The sequence below is a fragment of the Boleophthalmus pectinirostris genome, unplaced genomic scaffold (assembly GCF_026225935.1).
Source record: "Boleophthalmus pectinirostris isolate CB_2022bp ecotype Guang Dong unplaced genomic scaffold, ASM2622593v1 HiC_scaffold_14, whole genome shotgun sequence".
Classification (NCBI taxonomy): domain Eukaryota; kingdom Metazoa; phylum Chordata; class Actinopteri; order Gobiiformes; family Gobiidae; genus Boleophthalmus; species Boleophthalmus pectinirostris.
In genome coordinates this window covers 11906849-11924334 of record NW_026571047.1, presented here as the reverse complement: position 1 = coordinate 11924334, position 17486 = coordinate 11906849, and the positions used below count along the sequence as shown (strand labels likewise).

At 39.8% G+C, this 17486-nt stretch overlaps 1 protein-coding gene across 1 annotated transcript; it reads left to right on the top strand.

The window, feature by feature from the left end:
* The first annotated feature begins 1314 nt into the window (after nucleotides 1–1314).
* ace (angiotensin I converting enzyme (peptidyl-dipeptidase A) 1) lies at nucleotides 1315–17364 on the top strand. The gene is made up of 24 exons (XM_020924184.2): nucleotides 1315–1631; nucleotides 4701–4956; nucleotides 5902–6045; nucleotides 6127–6318; nucleotides 6387–6484; nucleotides 6562–6731; nucleotides 7228–7451; nucleotides 7819–7963; nucleotides 8301–8399; nucleotides 8728–8850; nucleotides 8917–9122; nucleotides 9722–9858; nucleotides 10123–10281; nucleotides 10947–11034; nucleotides 11109–11252; nucleotides 12320–12511; nucleotides 13093–13190; nucleotides 13379–13548; nucleotides 13986–14209; nucleotides 14299–14443; nucleotides 15339–15437; nucleotides 15559–15681; nucleotides 15785–15978; nucleotides 16850–17364. Exons 1-24 carry the CDS (start codon nucleotides 1395–1397, stop codon nucleotides 17038–17040), a joined length of 3858 nt encoding a protein of 1285 aa, XP_020779843.1. The 5' UTR covers nucleotides 1315–1394; the 3' UTR covers nucleotides 17041–17364.
* The last annotated feature ends 122 nt before the right edge of the window (nucleotides 17365–17486 follow it).

Here is a 17486-nt window from a genome sequence, read left to right as displayed (position 1 = left end):
CAATAGAATGTTTCACTTGCATTATATTATAGTAGCTTGTATAGAAAAATAAATAAGATACAGAATGAGACCAGGTTCTAAATGTTATCTGAAACTCAACACCTGCCACTTGGTTTTATGACTCCATTCAGTTCATGTGGTTAGCTCATCAGTCATTATATATATCTATAGAGGATGTCAACACTTTGTATTCTTTTAGTTTGATCACAATCTGTTTAACAATCAATGTAAGCACTAAAACACTGCTATAAAAATGACCCTGTGTTCTGCTTGTAATCCATCATCTGTAAATCTGAAGGCTCATTAAATCACACTTGAGAACTGTTCTGTTAGAGCTTGCACTGATGAGAGAAGCACAAAATATGATTATCTTGCATATGTAATTAATTCATGATATGTTTTGTATTTTCAGCACAGCAGTGTGATAGATTTTTACAGGCAGTGCTGATTTATTGTAAGTTTCTTGGCATGTGATCACACAAACCTCAACTTGATGAGTGGAAACTGCTTCGTCCTCAGTTTCACTTCTAATAAAAAAGTAATGTTATTTCGCAATGTTAAAAAGGCATGAATAAAGACTTCATTCATTATGAACAAATTGTTTATTAAGAGTTATTCAAGCTTAATAACTACTTAAATAAAGGGGGGTTAGGGTTAAAAATTAAGATTAGTGTATTAACCTGAAGGTTGTTGGATCAATTCCTGCTTTGACCCAGTTCTATGGTTACATCCGTAGAACTTTTCTAGTATGAAAATGTGGATGTGTGATAGTGGTGGCAGAGGGACCAATGGCACAGACTGGCAGCTTTGCTACCATCAGTCTACTTCAAGGCAGCTGTGGCTATAATAGTGGTTTACTACCACCAAGTATGGAGTAAATGGATAAGGACTACAGTGTAGCACTTTGAGAGGCTTCAATAAGCCTGATGTGTTTGTCCCTATTCCCCCTAGACCCCCTCCTCTGTCTTTCCTAACCTCTTTCTCTGCTGTCAGTGCACTGAAGGAGGGCAGAGTCCGCACACTCTCTCCCAGAGCTCTGGTGCTGCTACAAGGAGTCCACACTTCACACTGAGCTGCAGAGCGCACTAGTGTGTCATATCTAATCTCTCACTCAAATTTGGATGTGAATGCAAGCACGGGCAGCAGCAGCAGCAGCAGCAGGAGCAGCAGAGTGTGTGAGGGGAGGGGAGGGGGAGGAGGCGAGCAGAGAGGCAGACATGTCCAGTGGTGTGAAGTGCTAAGGCTGTGGGCTGGCTCTAAACAGGCACTTAAAAAGAAGATTGCACTTGGCTTCTGTGCATTTGGGAGGCAGGAGCAGTGAAGAGAAGGGCAACACAGGAGGAGGTGTACTTACTTGACTGGCATTTTCTCTTGATATTTGGCTGGGTCCTGTCATGATGGCCACCAGCGGAGACAGGTCCTTGCGCCCTCTGCTGTTGCTCCTGCCAGTCTTGGGACTCTGTGGAGCTCTGCCTACGGAGTGGTTGCCGGGGAACTATCCAGACACAGTGGCCGGAGTGCTGTCTTTTCTCAGTGACTACAACAGCACGGCCGAGGAAGTGCTTTACTACAGTGTGACGGCATCATGGAACTACAACACCAACCTGACGGCGCACAACTCACAGCTGCAGGTAAGAGCCGGGGGGAGGGGGGAGCGCCTGACCCTCTGTGGCCTGGGGAGGTGCGTCTGCCAGAGGGTTCTGCGGCGCCACGCTCTGCTTGACTTGGATCTCTCTCATCATTCATCCCCCTCCAGAATGACATGCTCAGCTTCAGCACAGGGCAGCCAACTCAGCTTGTGTCTAGAAATACAAAAGAGTTCAAAAAGCCTGGGGTGTAAACTTATGAATGCAGGAGGGCATCAGTTCATAACTGTCTTTCACCTACTATACAGCACTGTGCAAATCACAGGCATGGATAGTTTAAGATCTGCCCAATGTAGGAAAAATATTAAAACAAATTTGAAAAACAAAAGTAACTGCAATGGTAAATAAATTCTCTGTAAAAGTCTTCTACTGCCCATCCATCCATTGAGAGCACTTCTCCTTCACTGTGGGTCTCCCTGAGTTTTTCTGAGAAGAGTCTAAACACAGGGAATGCCCTGGGACAGTTTTGCTTGTTTCCTGTGGATGCTGGATGTTAGGTTTCCAAACTTTTTTCTGTTGGTTAAATCAATAATTTTGTGATATAAAGCTACACAAAAATTCATTGAATTGAAGTGAAAAAAAAATCTGCATTTATCAAAGACATCTTACCCACGCAGATCTCACAGAGTCACAGTATCTCATGCATGAAAAGAAATCCTGTAATTTAATCTGCAGAGGTGTGGATTATTAGTGCCATCCAAGTGAACAGTCTCAACATGCGTTTGTGTTTTCTAATCCGCCCATTGTGTAAACAGCTCGGATACAGTTAGGGAACTTGCCTGGGCTCTTTCTGAATGCGCGTGTGCTTGGACAGCTGTCACAACAGGACGTCATTATTCCACAGGCCAGTCCACACACTTTAAACAGGTGGAGTCATGGCCCCCCGACATGCACTGTTCCGTATGACGGCCTGCACAATGTTGTGAGCCAGAACTGGAATCAAGGAGAACTTGGCTTAGTGTGCTGTTGGATTAAATGTGAATTCATGGAAGGTGTCAAACCCTGTCCAAATGATATGTATATTCACATAGCAGCTGAGCTATACTGTGCATGCAGCTGCCTTGGAGATAACAGTAGGGATCAAACAGAATAGAGATCACATCACGGGCTGCTGATTAGGCTGAATAGAAAATCATGCTTTCACTGTCCTTTGAACCCTAATGCCTCCAGCTCCTTTCAACTCTCCCATCAAACCAGAGTTCACTAAATTGGACAAATGGTAGCACATTGTATAACTGTAAAGACCATAAAAACTATTTATCTTTACAGTCTTGTAAATGTGATTATCTAAGCAGATTGAGAGAAATTATTGAGAGAAATTTAAAGGTCAGAGTTTATGCGTCACTCACTATCACCAGGTTCCATTCAGCTGATTCAGCTGAAGTTGTTTATGTGAAATAAAGGGCAAGAGGAGTTTTAAAGGGAGGTTATGAAGAATTGTCATTTCATATGTTATAAACATGACATATCTATGTCCCCAAACTTGATGTAACCATGTTCAATCAAATGTTGCTGTTAATGATAACAACTGTAATGCTGATTTATTCTTTATTCTAAAAAAAAAAAATCTACATGATCTATGTTTTCATTTTGGTCTTCAATATGATTATCCAATCAGAAAGCAGAATGAGCATCACATGATTCACTCATTTGTGTTATCAGGTGTGAAACCAGAATCCTCACTACCTAAACTCCAGCTATTGCAGCCTCTGCAGCTCAGTGAGTGGATTGTGGCGATTCTGAGCTTTCATATAAGGCATGGCCTGTCCATAAACTGAGAATGACAAAGATGTTCATGTGCAATGAAAGACAACAAGAACTGTGCCTTAAACTGTCTTAACAGGGGGTTAAAACAATGCAGTGCCTGTTTTGACCTGTTTTAAATAATGATGTCAGGATGAGCTGGTGAACTGGCTTTACATAACACTAGTGTGTACCTGAAGGGCTTTAAGGTTCCGTTTGTTTTGAAAGACATAAGCTGATGATTAAGAGGACTTCATGTGAGAATAAACATATTTCAGTTTGAACAGAGTTCTACCAAGGCCATGGCCTTCTTTCTTTATCATGTGATTATCTTCGACCTGCCACAGAGCTGTATTTTTCTGCTTAGGAGAGAAATGTGTTAAGTATTATCCTTGAGCATGAGCTACGACCTGTCCTTTTGCAACTCACAAGATATTGATCCCTGTGAAATGTTGGCACAGTGGAGGGGAACTTATCAAATCACAAATGGAAACATGATGTAGTATTTACAGAGTATGAGGCTGGAATAACAAGAGAATACTGTTACAAAGATGTGGACGAAGAGAAATAAGCATTTGTCACATAGATATATAAATATACAATGTTGAGAAGCAGCAGAGGAGTGTGTTGTGTCAAACCTTAAACATGATGCATGTTCATTCCATGCCAAGATGAGCAGAGAGAGAGAGCACACAAACAGAATGATTTTATGTAATGCACATTTACATAATGGCCACAAACAGCAGACATACACAGACATTAAAGTCCTCTATTACACAAAACAGATTCTTATGAGATTTAAACAATGTTATAATGCTGTTATCTCATCAGAAACATACCGGAGTTATGCTTTGTTTCATTTATGCATACGTTTGAGTAATCCTTTATTATTAGTCTGTCTATGTCTCCAAGGTCAAAATCCTTTAGTCCACCTTGTGATGTCATGAAGCAGTTTCAAGTTAACAGCTACCTTTTACCTTTTGTTCAGTAGAGACTGGCAATTCTAGGGCTGAATTGAACAAAATTATTCTAATGAAGGTGTATGGGGTTTTAAAACACAGTGGAGCACTTCCTGTATTGCCACATGACATCACATGGTGGAACATGGAGAGCTTTCTGTTTGAGAGAAGAAGTCAAGAAAGAACAAAAGCAGGGTTTGTGTGTTAAACATAAGTGAAAGAAACAAAACACAACAAGGTATGCTTTTGTTGAGGGAACAACATTATAACATAAATCAGAAAATAGAGTAATATGGGCCCTTTAACAACAGATAAAGCTCACAGCTCATGTTTTGTTTTTGCGTTTCTTCAGGTCCAGGCCTCCATGGATGAGCAGGCCTTTAGTGAAGCCTGGGGTCACAAAGCCAAAACCACATTTTCTGCTGCAGTGCTGAATTCTCTTCCCAAACAAGACAAAAAATTATATGACAAGATCGTTGTCCTGGGACCTGCCAACCTGCCCACCGCCGAAAGAGAGGAGTACAACACCATCCTCAGCACCATGGACAACATTTACTCCACAGCCAAAGTCCACCCACAAGAAAATGTTAGCTGGAGTCTGGAGCCAGGTGGGTTAAACATGTTTTGAGTAAAGAACTGCAAATTACACAATGCAAATGCGCTACAGATGGTGAATTATTTCGTAAAGCCACAATAAAATTATGAAAAAAAAAAAGCAAAAAGCAAGAGAAAACAGTTGCTTGATGTTATCACTTCTGAGAAAATGGACAGGATGGGCTAAACGACTTGAGAGAGCCTTGAAGAGGAAGTCTTATGCATGTGCCCTCGAGTATGGAGCGAGGAGCCCTGATTTAAGTTACGGTTTACACTCCAAGATGTGCTGAGAACAATGGCTATACGCTTTGTCAGCATTTCACCAGCTGTCAACACTAGCCTCAAACTCTGGCTGTTTAAATGAAATGATCCATTGTTTCTAAAGTGCTATGAAGTTGTTGTGCCTGTATCCATTATGTTCAGTCCAGGGTGGAACAGGGTTAGTGGAAGAATGTGGAAAAACTTAACAGCCAATGTCCACCTCTGCTCACCTTCATTTCCTATTCCTGGATGAGGAGAGTGCTAACTTATCCAAACATTTACGTGCCTAAAATAGTAACAGAACCCTTTAGTTCTCACAATTTTGGAAAAAAAAATATTGTAATTTTTAGTATTACAATTGTGTTTAGATTTGAGCTATATGTTTAAAAAATAGGATTCAGCTCATTGTTAATAACTCCAGATGCATTTGAGAGAAGATTGAAATACGATGTGATAACTAATACAAGAATCTCACACATTTTAGAGCATGTTTATAAAGGTCTAAACTAAACTAAAGAAGTTTGCTATGAAAAGACAGAATATTTTGTTCTTTGCAGAGGACAGTCTGTGATGTAATGCTCTAAAAAAAAACTGCATTTGCGTTTTGGTAATTGTGCCAACTGAAATAGCAATTTTGATTTGATATGACCAAGGATCTAGTTCTGTTTTTACTCATCAATGTATTTTGTACAATGCAGAACTGACAGAAATCATGGCCAATTCTAGAAGCTACAAAAAGCTCCTCTTTGCCTGGGAGGGCTGGCACAACGCGTCCGGGGTTCCCCTCAAAAATTACTACCCAAGATTTGTGGAACTCAGCAATAAAGGCTCTGTAGCTGATGGTAAAGATTGATAGATGGAATGTAATAATTATTGTACAGTTTTAACAACAGAGTAACATCATCTATTGTTGTTCTAACCAGGTTTTAAAGACACCGGAGCGTACTGGAGGTCTTGGTATGAAAGCCCAACCTTTCAAGAGGATTTGAGGAGTCTTTACCAAACAGTGGAACCCCTCTACCTGCATCTTCATGCATTTGTGCGTCGCCAGTTGTACAACCAGTATGGCCCCAAATATATCAACCTCAAAGGGCCCATTCCAGCTCACCTCCTCGGTATAAAAACATCGCTTTTTTATGTGTTGGTGACAAAGTAGTTTTAACCTATTTTTGATTCCCTGTAGGAAACATGTGGTCTCAGACGTGGAACAACATCTATGGGATGATGATACCTTTTCCAAACAAACCTAACCTAGATGTGACAGCTGAAATGGAGAGACAAGTAAGAACTGTTCAAAGTAGTAATTCGGTCAAATGCTAAAAAACACAGTGTTCACGTAAATGATGTGTTTTGTACAGGGCTACAATGCCACACACATGTTCAGAGTAGCAGAGGAGTTCTTCACCTCTCTGGGCCTGGAACCAATGCCACAGGAGTTCTGGGATGAGTCCATGTTGGTGAAGCCTGAAGGTCGTGAGGTGGTGTGCCACGCTTCAGCCTGGGACTTCTACAACCGGAAAGACTTCAGGTGCACAACTGGAAAACAGTTATATTGATATTGAGAGCATCAAAGTTAGAATGGAACTACTTTATAAAGTATAAAGTTGTCAATAATGAACATGCATACAAACATATGATGCCTGATATCATAATATCATTAGTACTTGTTTGTCTCCATGGACAGACTTGAGTTTAATGCCATATTGTGAAACTTTCCGGACAAAGCAATCATATTTTCATTTACGTAAGCAGTTAGCAGAAACTCCACCCAAAGAGAGCAGCTTTAACTTTGGTAATGCTCTACATATCTTGGTAGCCTGAAATGTTAGCCTACCAACAATCACAAATGTCAATTCACATTTTAGAATATTAGCAAGGTACAGTTATATTTGCCCATATACTTTTTGATTCGTGTTCAGCTCAATAATAAAGCTAGCTGTAAAAATTAAATTATAGCATAGTGGACTAAGTAACTGGGATGAGTGTGAATGTGACTGTTACCCTGGCCGTGTTTACCTGCGCAGGATCAAGCAGTGCACCACAGTGACCATGGAGCAGTTGTTCACTGTGCACCATGAGATGGGACACGTGCAGTACTACCTGCAGTACAAGGACCTACCTGTAGGGTTCAGGCGTGGAGCTAACCCGGGCTTCCATGAGGCCATTGGAGATGTGCTGTCTCTATCTGTGTCCACCCCAAAACACCTGCACACCATCGGCCTGCTGGGCTCCAGTGCATCTGACACAGGTAATGAACTCACTGTGGCCTGTAGAGTCATTTGAAAAGCCAGTATACACATGGATAAGATAGTTTACATCACTGGATTTTTTGATTGTTTTCTAAAGAAAACACAAAAAAGAAAAACACACATAACACTATCTTTAAATAATCTTTGCACATCACTCAAAACTGGGTCAGTGAGTAGGGGTTTTGTCTACTACAGTAACACTACTGCTCTTGTCTAAGTTAACTACTACTGCTGCAAATAGACCTACCAGAATCTGCTGTTGATAAAAAAAAAAAAACACTCAAAAACACTGAACACTCAGTTGTTGTGGTCAGCTACCATTATTAATGTAGGCCTATTGATTTACACAATGTTTAATTCTTCTAGAAACCGACATTAACTATTTGTTGAAGATGGCTTTGGAGAAAATAGCTTTCCTTCCCTTTGGATACCTCATTGACCAGTGGAGATGGAACGTTTTCAGTGGAGATACAGCAGCAGATCGTTACAACTATGACTGGTGGTACCTCAGGTGGGCTTATTTTTATTTTATTAATTTATTAATTTGAACTATATTCTGGTTAGATATTATATTTCAGTATCCATATATTTTTCCACCTGGTGTGACTTATCCCTCATAAGTTTGTGGTCAAACTGGCCACCAGTCAGACTTATGAGTGTTTATGTCCCACGATGTCTGGGAAAGGCATAACAGATGTGCCCAGCTGATCCATAAAAGTTACATAAAACATAAAACGGGAAAAGCTTTAGTCATAACATGAGCTATTTTCCATGACTTACTGCATTCAAAAACTATGCCAGCCAACCACCATATTCTTAACCCATGTGTTTTGGATTTCATTTTGTAGAACTAAATACCAAGGCATCTGCCCACCCACCAGACGCACAGAGGAGCACTTTGATGCAGGCGCAAAATACCACGTCCCCGGAAACACACCATACATCAGGTAGAGTCCCACCATAATGAATTACATAAGTCCTATACCGGCGTTCTAGTGCAGGCATGGAGATTTAGAGCTGTGGTTTTTATGGGACTTTAGTGAAAAATAGTGGTCATTTGTGAGCTCAAGTATTGTGCTTGCTGTAATCTGGAGTGAATAACTGGCACTCAGATGTAGCTGAACAATACAGACATCGTAATCCTTCAAGAGCAGGAAACTCAGACGAGAAAAGCCTTTGATCCCATTCACATTGATTCACAGTGCAAGAATGGCAGTCTGCATTATGCCTGATGATACATGATTCTACTTATTGACATTCTTGCTCTCCCCCTAGGTATTTTGTCAGCTTCATTTTGCAGTTCCAATTCCATGAAAAACTTTGTGAAGCCGCTAAACACACTGGACCACTGCACACATGTGACATCTACCGCTCAAAGGAAGCTGGAGCCATTTTGAAGTAAGGCATTCAAAATAAAATACAAATTAGTGTATCATAACTGATCATTATTTCTCATTGTTATAGGAAGGTTCTTGAGGCGGGATCTTCCCAGGCTTGGGAGGAGGTTCTTCTGAATGCGTTAGGGACTAGTAAGATGGATTCTTCATCACTCATCAGATACTTTCAGCCCATCCTTACCTGGCTGGAGGAGCAGAATAAAGGCGAGATTCTAGGCTGGCCCGACTTCGACTGGACTCCCCCTGTTCCCGAGGGATACCCAGAAGATATTGGTAACACCAGCAAAAGTCAATTTTTTTTAATCAATTAGAAAAGAAAAAAGGAGCAAGTTATCGAATCAGAAAGATGTAGTTATCGTCCCTTTATTCTAGTTATGTTCCTGTTTTAAGCATTTTTGGTGAAACAGAAGTAGTATTAATTTTAAAAAAATCAAAACATTGTGATTATTATTTAGTATTTTAGTGTTTAGGTATTTAGGTATTTAGTAAAGACTGTATTATATAAGTAATTGTCATTTTATATGTTTCTCATTGTAAACCACAATATTGATCTTAAAACAGTAGAAACAGATCCAGTGACCTCCAAATCAAAAGGGAAAATGGATCTGTAGGCATTTGACTGTAACAAGCTGAAGATTTTATTTTCATGTATGTATATTTAAAAAGTTTAAAATCTTACATTTATCATATAGTGTCCTAATTTTTGACATTAGGATGTAAGTGAAAACAGGAAGCCATGAATGCAGGCCATGACAAAATTCAGAAACTGAATAAAAAATATTAATTGTTATTTTTGCTAGTGGAGTTTCTGTGTCTGCGTCATTTTTGGATCTTTGAGTACATATGTTTATCTCTGTAATCTCTGTTGACAGACAAGGAAACGGATGAGGCCAAGGCAAAGATGCTATTGGACGAATACAACACCACTGCAGAAGTTGTGTGGAACGCTTACACCGAAGCTTCTTGGGCTTACAACACTGACATCAATGAGGCCAACAAGCAGGCCATGGTGAGACCGTCTAACTGACCAGACATCATCTTTTACTAATACCATTCAATCACTTGATTCTAAAATAACAAGTATGAATGACTAACACTGTGATCAGTTTGCACAATGACACTAAATCAACAATAAATAAATAATAAAATAAATAAACCAATCTGTTTTACTTTTCTGTCTCTGTTTTTGTAATGCATGCCGCTCTCTTCATCATCATCAACTCATGTGACATACAAAAGTAGAAGGTTTTAAGTGTGCATTATTCTCCTGTAGCTCCAAAAGAACCTGGAGATGTCCGCCCACACGCTAGAGTACGGGAAGAAGGCGCGTCAGTTTGACACCACGGACTTCCAGGACGCGCAGGTCAAACGTATCATCAAGAAACTCAGTGACATCGAAAGAGCTGCGTTGTCTTCTGGAGAGCTGGAGGAGGTGCGCAAGGCAAAAGACATGACTCGTAATCATGGTCCTTCAGTAAATGAATCATAAGCTAGAGAGTGTATACAGTGGAAATGAACATCCTACTCATAATAATTTGTCACCTACTAAAAAATGTCAATTTTGATAAAAATTTAAACAACTCTGCTATTCATAGGTTTCAGATTACCATTATTCGCAATGGTACCATTTAAAAGATATAGTTAAGTTTTCAATGGTTAATCATTTTTATATTCTGAAACTAAACAAATCCTTCCTGATTTGAAGTAGTTTTTAAAGACCAGGTAAGGACCTGTTCCCATTCAAAAAACATAATATATGGATTCGGATTTCGTAAAAAAAAGTTCTTAAAATTTACAATAAACAAAAATATCTATTGATACTTTTTTAGTACATGTATTTCCTATAATGTATGCCCTTCTAGTACCCAAAGGTGAAACTGGCATAAAATATATTTAATTAAATCTGAAACAACAACAACAACAAAATCTTTATTCAGATTTCAGCAGCAATTAAAATAGAGCCAGGAAATATTTGTATATGTATGATTAATCAGTATAATTGGTTAATAAGGTTTGAAAACGAGGACCTGAAGGTATTTATACTACAAACATGTTTTGCTGTGTGAAGTTCTAATTTGAGGTCCATATTTTCTCTAGTACAACAATCTGCTGTCCAACATGGAGACCAAGTACAGTGTGGCAGAGGTGTGCAGAGCCAATAATACCTGCCATCCTTTGGACCCAGGTAACGTCACAAGCTCTAAGAGAGGAAGTGGCTCTGAAAACTGCTCCAGTATGGCTGACCGCACTGTGTTATAGATCTTCAGAAGATCATGGCCGAGTCCAGGGACTACGATGAGCTGCTGTTTGCTTGGAAAGGATGGAGAGATGCTGCAGGCAAAGTCCTCCGTCAGGATTACAAGAGATATGTGGAGCTGGCCAACAAGGCTGCCACACTCAATGGTGTGATTTATGAAATATTTAGGAATTTCATTGTTGGTGGAGTGAATGAAGCTGTGTAAATATTTCAGCACTTTTCAATTTTTCACTGCATATTATTAGAAACTTTTCTCTTTAAAATGATTGAGTAACTGCTAGAAATATTCCCATTAGCCGTAACTAATACTAATTATTGCCACTAGAAAATTAAAGGGTCCTATCTCTCTGGAGAATTTTCCACAATATGTCCTTAAATCTTTCTATCTCTATGGAGACAAGCAGGTGACATTAGCCTAATTCATCAGACGGTTTCACTTTGTGGAAACCGTCTGACCTTGCAGCATTAGAATTTGTTCATACTTTTTCATTTAACCAATCGCTGCCATTTGGTTGTGCCGCTAACGCCAACGGGGCTAACTGGACTAACTGGTATATTAAGCTTTTGCCAAATCTCGTAGGAGGAAGGGCAATAAACGTCCCCATACATTCTCTTTGTTCTGCCTTTGAATCCTCGATATTGGAATCACGAGTTTTGTTTCATTCACACATGTTTAACACACAAACCCTGCAAATTTAGGCTTAGGAGTTCTTCTCTCAAACAGAAAACACCCCACCTTGTGATGTCATGTGGCAATACAGGAAGTGTATTGTGTTTTTAAATTATACATTTTCGCTAGAATCATTTGGATAATTTCAGCTCTAGAATTGCCAATCTCTACCAAACAAAAGGTAAAATGTAGCTGACTTGACTGAGTCATGACACCACAAGTTGGAACAGAGCTTTGGAGATGTAGACAGACCAATGATAGATCGTTGCATGTGCGAATAAAACAAAACACAACTCGCTGGATGTTTTCAAGGAGGCAGCAACATCATAACATAACCAAAAGCTCACAAGTCAATTTTGCGTAATACAGGAAACTTTTGTGAGTTTTGAGACTTTACAATATTCCAGTGAAAAACAGATTAAATCGCTTCATTTTTCTCCTTTCGTTCACATAAACAGTTGTATCCACCCTTTTCTATCACACTGTATAGACTGGATGTAGAAAATGTTGCTAATATCAGTGTTTTCCTGGTGCCACATTCAGGTCACAGTGATAACGGGGCATTCTGGCGCTCTCTCTATGAAACTCCCACTTTTGAGCAAGACCTGGAGGCGCTGTGGAAAGAGCTGGAGCCACTCTATCACAACGTGCACGCCTATGTCCGCCGCGCACTCTACAAGAAGTACGGAGCAGAGCACATCAACCTCAAAGGGCCCATCCCCGCTCACTTACTGGGTAACACAGATCACCATTTTAAAAGTATAGGTTACGTTCACATGGCATCATAACATTTTTAACAATCCCTATAGACTGAAAGTGAGCTGGAAAATGACAGATTTGTTGACCTGGTTTCTGCATCTATCCACATGAATCAAAAAATAATAATTTCTCAGCATAAACAGACCAAAGTTAAATCATTTATGAGATTATGACATAAGTTTGTGGAGTCAATCCTTAACACATATTGAGCTGAGGTTCAAAGTTTATGGATTTTTACTTTATACATTTCTTACAAAATGTATAAAGCTTCAATAGAGATGTATAGGCTCCTCAATATTAAATTATAGCAATTCTATATACACACAAATTGTTACGGAATTTCAACCATTCTGTCATTGTTTATGTATGCACAAGCCCAAGTCTCCAGGTGGATTTAATCAGGATTTGAGTTGCGTCAGGCGTGAGATTTTCTATGACAGTTCTCCAGCATTAGGGATTGGGCACACTCACATTCATAAATCTGACATTCTTTCAACTACGCACTCTTTCCTCTGCTCTGAAAACCAAAATTTGACTGAGGTTTTGTTTGCTTTTAGGGAACATGTGGGCGCAGACGTGGTCGGGGATAATGGACCTGGTTATGCCCTACCCAGACGCCACACAAGTTGACGCCACTCCGGCCATGGTGGCTCAGGTAAGGAGAGGTTACATAAGGAGACAGACTTGAATACATAACAGCTTATTCATTCACCTTACGAGGCTCACGAGGGTCAGATGAGTTCAAGTTTGAGTTTATAATACAATAAAGTTCTATAAACACTTGTGAGTTATACATTGACCTTAGCAAAATGCATAGGAGTTTTTTTTTTTTTTCTTTTGCAGAAATGGGATGCTCATAGAATGTTTAAGGAATCAGAAAACTTCTTCACCTCTCTGGGCCTGATGGAGATGCCACCAGAGTTCTGGGACAAGTCAATGCTGGAGAAACCCTCCGATCGCAAAGTGGTGTGCCACGCATCAGCATGGGACTTCTACAACAGAAAGGACTTCAGGTACAAATTCTTTTATATTGTTTAATCTATACTCTTGCCAAGAATTTAAGTTATATATGTAAAAAGAGAAAGAAATATAAATCACCGTATTCAGTAGTCAAGTTCAAAGAGGCTTTTAAACGTGGCAGTGAGACTGAAACCTCTCCCATTCAGTTTGTCTTTCTGTGAGAACCATTGTAACAACAGCTTACAACACTTATTTAAATGTACGCTTATCTAATTCAGTGATTCCCAAACTGTGGTATGGGTATGACCGGTCTTTGAGGGTATGCAAGGATAGATTTGGATAAAAAAATTTCTACTGAACAAGTTACATTTTAGGCAGGTGTCTTCTCAGATGTTACTTAAATACACACAGGGTGGGAAAAATATGAAATGAAAAAAAGGGCATATTTCTAATTTGTCTTTCCTATATTTCTTTGTGTATTTCCATGTAGAATCAAACAGTGCACAGTGATCACCATGGACGACCTGATCACAGTGCATCACGAGATGGGACATGTGCAATACTTTCTGCAGTACAAGGACCAGCCGGTGTCCTTCCGGGATGGAGCTAACCCCGGGTTCCACGAGGCCATCGGGGATGTCTTGGCTCTGTCTGTGTCCACTCCCAAACATCTACAGAGCATTGGTCTGCTGGACAAAGTGGAAAGCAACTCTGGTCAGCAGCTTTACTGTTTGTTCAATGTAGAAAAAAGCTGAAGTAATATGTGAAGTCTAAAGCTAATGTTCTGTTTTGTTTCTAACCAGAGAGTGACATTAACTTCCTGATGAGCATGGCCCTTGATAAGATTGCCTTCCTGCCTTTTGGTTACCTTATGGACCAGTGGAGATGGAAAGTATTTGATGGGCGCATCCCACCCACAGAGTACAACAAAGAGTGGTGGAACCTCAGGTAAAGGCCTCTGTCAGTCAAAAGGCTTGTGTTTATTTAGGTTATCTGTATGTTTGGATCATTTGTGAGAATAGATTTCTTCATACTGGCAAAGGGAAACTATTTAACAGCTCAGATAATGCCTTCATCAGTAACAGTTGTGGTAAGAAGAGCTGCACAATGCAAGATTGTGAAGTGCAATAAGTACTGCAATACCCAGATTATTGCAAAATATACTGAAACTAAAATAAGCATGCCTACATTTTACATGACCAAGACTTAAACACAACCAAGATAAAAACAAGGCTAATTTAGGAAACTAATAACTCTTTATTGTGTCAATAATCAATAATATGTAGAACTAGTATTAATAGTAGAAAGTTGTCTGTAGAATCTGTGTTGATCACAGTAGAGGTAGTATTAATGTAGCAGTTGTGCATGTAAAAAAAAAAGTAAGTTGTGTTAGTTGTGCAATTATTTTTATTAGGTGGTACGGTGGGAAAGTGGTTAGCGCTCTCTCCTTACAGAAGGTTCTGGGCTCCATTCTGAGCCAGTGCAGGGCTTTTCTGTGTGGAGTTTGCATATTCTCCCTGTGCAGGTTGCCTCCAGGTGCTCTGGTTTCCCCTAACACTAAAAGCATGTACAACAGGGTCCCCTGTGGGGCCAGGACTCCCCTGAAGAGTTTCTTAATCTCAGTGGAACTATCCTGCATAATGAAGGTCAATAAAATTTAAAAAATCATCTTTTTCTTCAAAAGGCCCCTTTTAACCACTGAAATACATAGAGGTTATCACATAAAGGTATCTTGTGTAAATGATATTTTGCTGAGTAAGGGTTTCAAACATGTCTGTAAAGTTTATCAGTTTGACAACAAGACTGTAAAATAATTAACGATGACACCATTGTATGTCCCCAGAATGAAGTACCAGGGTCTGTGTCCACCTGTCGCCCGGACCGAGGAAGATTTTGACCCGGGTGCAAAGTTCCACATCCCAGCAAACGTGCCATATGTCAGGTAGGCACATGTACCACTTATCACCAGCACTGATTACTGTCCCCTATATCTGCAAGGGTGAATCAGTGAGTCAATGAGAGGGCAAAAACATAATGTAGTCTTTGTATGCATCTGTCACCAGGTATTTTGTCAGCTTCGTGATCCAGTTTCAGTTCCACAAAGCTCTGTGTAATGCCGCCAAACACACTGGTCCCCTTCATACATGTGATATTTACCAATCTAAAGAGGCTGGGAAGCTTATGGGGTGAGTACACTGACCAGTATATCATTATAGGATATGTGTGGGTCTATACCACTTTTCATTTTGTGTCATAAAACAAATCCCTCTCTTCACTCACCACCTCCAGTGACGTAATGAAGCTAGGATTCAGTAAACCCTGGCCTGAAGCTATGGCCATGATCACCGGTCAGCCCAAAATGAGCGCCCTGCCGCTCATGGAGTATTTCCAACCACTCATCACTTGGTTGGAGGAGGAGAATGCCAAGAATGGAGATGTTCTTGGATGGCCCGAGTACGACTGGAAACCCTACGTGGTGTCAAGTGAGTTTGTCTGAGTTTGTACAGATGAAGTTGTGCTGTGTTGTGGCTTATAGTGAAACTGATCTCACCTCTCCTGTTCTGCTGATGAGACTCTGCTGAAAGCTTGTATACAGATTAGATTGATGAGGTTCTTAGAAACAGGAAGAAGCAAGAGCTGAGGCTGCGTCAGGGCAAACAGGGTTCTTTGAGAAATTAAACATGAATCTAAACTGGACAGAAATGGAGTGCACTGTGACCACAGACGAGTACACTGCACATCTGCAGCATGTGTGTTTTAAAGATAGAATACTAGTAGTGCACTGCAGATACTCATGAACAAGAATCTGCACAAATTATTTATACTGTTCTGTTCTGTGAACGACTGAAGTAAAGACTGGGATGACAGCTGTGTACTAGTTAGTGGCCATCAGCTTGTCTCCATGGGGATGTTATTACTTTACCAAGAATGTTCCAGAGTGTGGGATTACATTTATCAATCTCACGCACAGTAAGAATGCATGCATTGCAATAAAACTGAATGTAAGGTAATATTTTAATGTTGTACATTCCTGATATCTCCATGGGGACAGTCAGGTGGTATCTCCTCCAACAGAAAAGTTGCACCTTTACAGTACAATATTTACAATAGGCACATTTTACATTTTAGAGAACTTTGATTGTCAAAATGGAAGAAACAAACTTAATACATTTAACTATGATATGATATAGTTATTATGTGTGATGATTTTTTTTGCTGTGATTAACTCCCTTCATTACACAAAAAGTAGATAACCAAATTGTGCCCCCTTATGGACAAATCGTAACATGAGATGATTCAGTTGTGTTGTGATTCAGTTGTGTTGAGTAACAGGCATCTCTCACTCTCCCACAGAACAAGAAAAGAGTAAAGTGGACTTCCTCGGCATGAATCTGGACAGCTCTTCAGCAGTTGCCGGACAGTGGATTCTGCTTGTCGCTGGTCTGGTCCTCCTTGTGGCCACAATCCTTTTAGCGTATAAATACAGGAAGTCAAAGAAACCTGAGAAGTCCATATCCACTCTGGAGCTCAAGTCCACATCGTAGTTCTGAGGGTCCAGCAGCCACAAGAACCACCTCAATGTGAATATTGTCAGTGTTTGCCTCACCCACACTAGTGTGTATATCTGATCACATTTGCTTTGAGTCTGCCTCTAGTGTTGTATATTTATTGTGTATCCAGTCAGATTATTTTGCCTATGCAATGAACATTACAATTTTGTAATTTATTTGTAATATTTGAATGTTTAGCAAGGAAATGCGTGAAATGAATGTTTGTAAAGTCCTTAATTGTGAACATTTTTTAAAGATGTTTTTGTTCAATTGTTTGCATTTCTACAATAAAAACACTGTTTATTTTTGTTGACTTTTCATCATGTCTGTCTCAGTATATGCAGTGAATATTTTATTAATTTGAAGATGCTCTTTCTAGCAGAATTCTCAGTTCAGCTGATTAAATGTTGCTCTGGAAAGTGACTCATCAGTAGAAAAGG

Coding starts and splice junctions, on each gene's coding strand:
- ace (XM_020924184.2), top strand. CDS start 1,395: ATGATGGCCACCAGCGGAGACAGGTCCTTGCGCCCTCTGCTGTTGCTC. Junction 14,444..15,338: donor AAAGAGTGGTGGAACCTCAG/GTAAAGGCCTCT, acceptor GTATGTCCCCAG/AATGAAGTACCAGGGTCTGT. Junction 15,682..15,784: donor GAGGCTGGGAAGCTTATGGG/GTGAGTACACTG, acceptor CACCACCTCCAG/TGACGTAATGAAGCTAGGAT.